This window comes from Cryptomeria japonica, chromosome 7 (genome assembly GCF_030272615.1).
Source record: "Cryptomeria japonica chromosome 7, Sugi_1.0, whole genome shotgun sequence".
Taxonomy (NCBI): Eukaryota; Viridiplantae; Streptophyta; class Pinopsida; order Cupressales; family Cupressaceae; genus Cryptomeria; species Cryptomeria japonica.
Genome location: NC_081411.1, coordinates 210,457,685 through 210,461,539, shown reverse-complemented (window position 1 = coordinate 210,461,539; position 3,855 = coordinate 210,457,685). Strand labels below are relative to the sequence as shown.

General features: G+C 36.0%; 1 protein-coding gene across 1 annotated transcript; it reads left to right on the top strand.

Moving 5' to 3' along the window:
- Positions 1–2,497: 2,497 nt before the first annotated feature.
- Positions 2,498–3,496, top strand: LOC131856573 (F-box/kelch-repeat protein At1g80440-like). The gene has a single exon (XM_059208415.1). The coding sequence runs from the start codon at positions 2,498–2,500 to the stop codon at positions 3,494–3,496; it is 999 nt and encodes a 332-aa protein (XP_059064398.1).
- Positions 3,497–3,855: the final 359 nt, after the last annotated feature.

The following is a 3,855-nucleotide window of genomic DNA, read 5'->3' as shown; positions in this document are numbered from 1 at the left end:
ACACTCTTTAGCTATATCATTTGAAAGTTGCCCATTACCTTTTGTATCCAAATTTTGTGCAAGAGAATCAGGAAGAGATGTGCAAGGGGTTTTCTTTCTCTAGTTTTGAGTAACCTTTTTTGGTTTGAAGGGTTCTCCTTGGCGCAAATTATTTATTGGAAGACTGTTTGGGGTTGAAAGAAAATTGGGGTTTATCAAATGGGTATTGCTTGGCCAAGTCACAAACGATGGAAGATTAACAGGTTTAGACTACGAATCGAATAGAGAATAAAGTGCCAACGGTGGTGTCCCATCACAAATGTCAAAGGGGGGTTGTGGTGTTCGATCTAGTCGGCGTTCAAAATGACGACGCAGAAATCTTCTCTCTCCCCTGACCCTACAATCTGCCTGAAAATCGTAGGATTCCACCAAAAGAACGCCTATCCTCTCATAAAATATCATGCAACTACCACGAAGACCACCTAACTCCCACAGGTTCAGGCCCTAGAAACCCTGGTTGCAAGGCTTGCCGCATCACTTAGGTTTGACCTCAGCGCTACTCGGGATACAAAGGCCATCACCCACCCTGCAGAGCTCGCCGTCACTTGGGTTACAGAGCTCATCGCTGCTCAGGATGCTGAGGTCGCAGAGGTCACCGCCACTCGGATTAGGGTTGCAGATCTCCTCGACACTGCTCACTCTGCAGATCTCGCCACTGCTCAACCCACCCTGTAGATCTCATCGCCGCTTGGATTAGGGTTGCAGAGCAATGTTACTGTTATCGCCGTTGCTCGGGTTGCAGAGGTCATAGAGCTCGTCGCCGCTGCCCACCCTGCAGGTCTCACCGCTGCTCGGTTTAGGGTTGTAGAGAAATGTTATTGTTATTTCCACCACTCAAGTTGCAGAGCTCGCCACGGCTGGCCACCCTACAGATCCTGTTGTATTTCTTTACTTATTTTGAGTATGGAAAATCTCAGGTTTTAACGGTAGAGAAAGTGTAATGAGAGAGAGATTGGGAAAAATGATTATGGTTCTAGAAAAAATTAAATATCGCCTATTTTTGGAGGTCAAATTGGGATGATTCCCATACCTAAGAAGGGAGAAATGCAAATCTAAATTTTTTAGTCTTCAATGGGGGGTGTCGAATGCTAGATTTGGAGGGTAAAATCAAAATGTGAAGTTTGAAAATGAGAGAAGATTGATAGAAGAAGAAAGGGGGCTAGAATGTGGAGGTCAAAAGAAGTAATCATGTAATCAAAAGTAATCATATATATATGGTTTGGATTGGAACTTATATCCTATAGCTTGTGTTTGCATTGGCATTGTGCACAATGAATCAATGACAATCAATTCTTGATTTTTTTATTATTGATCTCCATCATTAAAGCTACTCAATGTTAAAACATATAATATCTAAATACAATGTTATATCATTGATCAAAACATAAGTATTGAGGAAGACAATGAATCATCTAAATTATTTTGACCATATATATATATATATATATATATATCAATATAATAATCTCCCCTAAGCTATTTATAAACCACCTAGATAGATCCAACCAAAAATATGATCATGGTGAGAATATCCATTATTGTAACTTATTTTAGGTCAAATCCAAATAACAAAAGTAAAACCCACTTAGACATTCATATTTGCCATTAACATAGTGAATATAAGAAATTGACATTGAGTTATAACAAAATAATAATCAGTAAAATAGACAAATCAACTAAATAGATTCATTTTTATTACATGATCTATAAAAATTAAGAATTTAGATAATAAATGAAAACCATCCATAACAAAAGAAAAAAAAACTACCATAGATTGTAAAGCAAGCCCACTAAAACATGCAGAGTTTAACCAAGTTTACATAGCATGAGAATAAATATAACAAATTAGTAAACACAAACTAGAAACAACTAAGAGGAAAGACGGATGATGAAAATACTACTTAAAACATGTGGATTAACTTACTCCATTGGGAAGAGGAGCTCAATGATATTCTAGATAGTTTGGGCTATATATGTTGATGCCGCTACCACGATTTCCAGACACACTTCTACAATAAAAATTAATGTTTAACATATGTTTTCATAAGAATATAATAATTTGACTTATGTGATAGTAGACACATTTCATATAAAATATAATTGAAATATCTTATTGACTTATTTATTTTGTATAATTAAAAATTATGACAAGCTGTAAATTTCTTATATCTATAAAATTAGTTAAATCTTATTTATTGGAAAGAATGTCCATTTTAGCCTTAATTATAATCTCCAATTTACGTATACAAAGGGCATTTCAAAACGGTGTGGTCTTTGAATCTGATGTGGGCCTTAGCTATAAGAAGAGTTGATCTATTCAAAATAACCAGAATCCAAAGAACGATAGAGTTTATACAGCCTTTGACACTAGGGTTTCTAATTTTCTGAATTGCAGCACATTTTGCACGTATTGTGCAAGTGTAGACCTTTATTTCCTATTCAAGAGACAGAGTTGATAATGGAGTTTTTGCAGGAAATCTCCAAGCAAATAGTTAGAGACAAATTTAAAAACATGGCATATAAATCCGGAATAAAGAAGAGGAAGATCACCAAGCCTATGAATGAAAGAATGGAATGCTTCCAATTGTATAAAGACAGAAATGACATTGGGATGCCTCAGAAATATATATGTCTACTCCAGCGTGCTGGGATAACTATATATGACCCTGTCGATCACTCATGGGAAAGGCTCCCTCCCAATCCCACTGGAATTCAAATCTCATTTGTTTCTCGTTTAGTTTGTGTGAATCACAAGCTCGTTTTGATGGGTTTGAAACATCATGAGCATGAGACTAGAAGGATTTTGGTATATGATTTCGAAACAAGTACATGGCAGCAAGGTGCTGAAATTCCCACTGCCACATCTTCATCCATGTTTGCATGTTGTGCGTCACCTGAGGGATCCATTTACATTGCCGGAGGGCTTGGACAATGTGATAATAGTTTCAGTGATGCAGCAGTATACAAGGTAGATGAAGATAAATGGGAGATTCTTCCTAAGATGCACCAAGAAATTGGCTTCTGTAGGGGTGTTTTTATAGAAGGGTTGTTCTATGCCATTGGTATTTTCAATAATAGGGCTCAAAGATTTAACCCTAGCACAAGAGAGTGGACAACTTTAGAAAATACGTTAGGTAATTCTAAGTATGTCCAATTTCTATATGCATTTGGACAATTATATGCCTTTGGAGGGGAAGGAGTAGAAAAGTATGATTGGGAAGGAGAAGTGTGGAGAGAATTGGAGCCCCTCCCTCAACAACTTAGCTTCATTCGTGCGACTGTGTGGTGTGATAGAATTTTCTTGAGCGGATATAAGAATACTTCCTTACAATCGGGCCATCCAGTTTTCTATATGTATAAGCCTGGAGCAGTGATCACCGAGAGGTGGATTGCTATTAACAAGCCGGAATCATTTGTCGACATGGAAATCCTATCTGTTGCAACAATACAAATTTAAAATGTATTTAAATGTTTAATTGTAGCTTTACATTTTTTAAATTTATTACCTCAATTCTTAAATGTGACAGATCATGTAATAAAAATGAATCTATTTAGTTGATTTGTCTATTTTAGTAATCCTTATTTTGTTATAACTCAATGTCAACTTCTAAAATGCTAAGTGTTACAAATATAAACCTCTAAGTGGGTTTTTAACTTTTGTTATAACTCAATGTCAACTTCTAAAATGCTAAGTGTTACAAATATAAACCTCTAAGTGGGTTTTTAACTTTTGTTATGTGGATTTGCTCTAAAATAAGTTACAATAATGGATCTCCTCACCATGATCATATGATTACTTTTAATTTCACCATAAAC

Bases quoted from the DNA above. Each gene is read 5' to 3' on its own strand.
- LOC131856573 (XM_059208415.1), top strand. From the start codon at position 2,498: ATGGAGTTTTTGCAGGAAATCTCCAAGCAAATAGTTAGAGACAAATTT.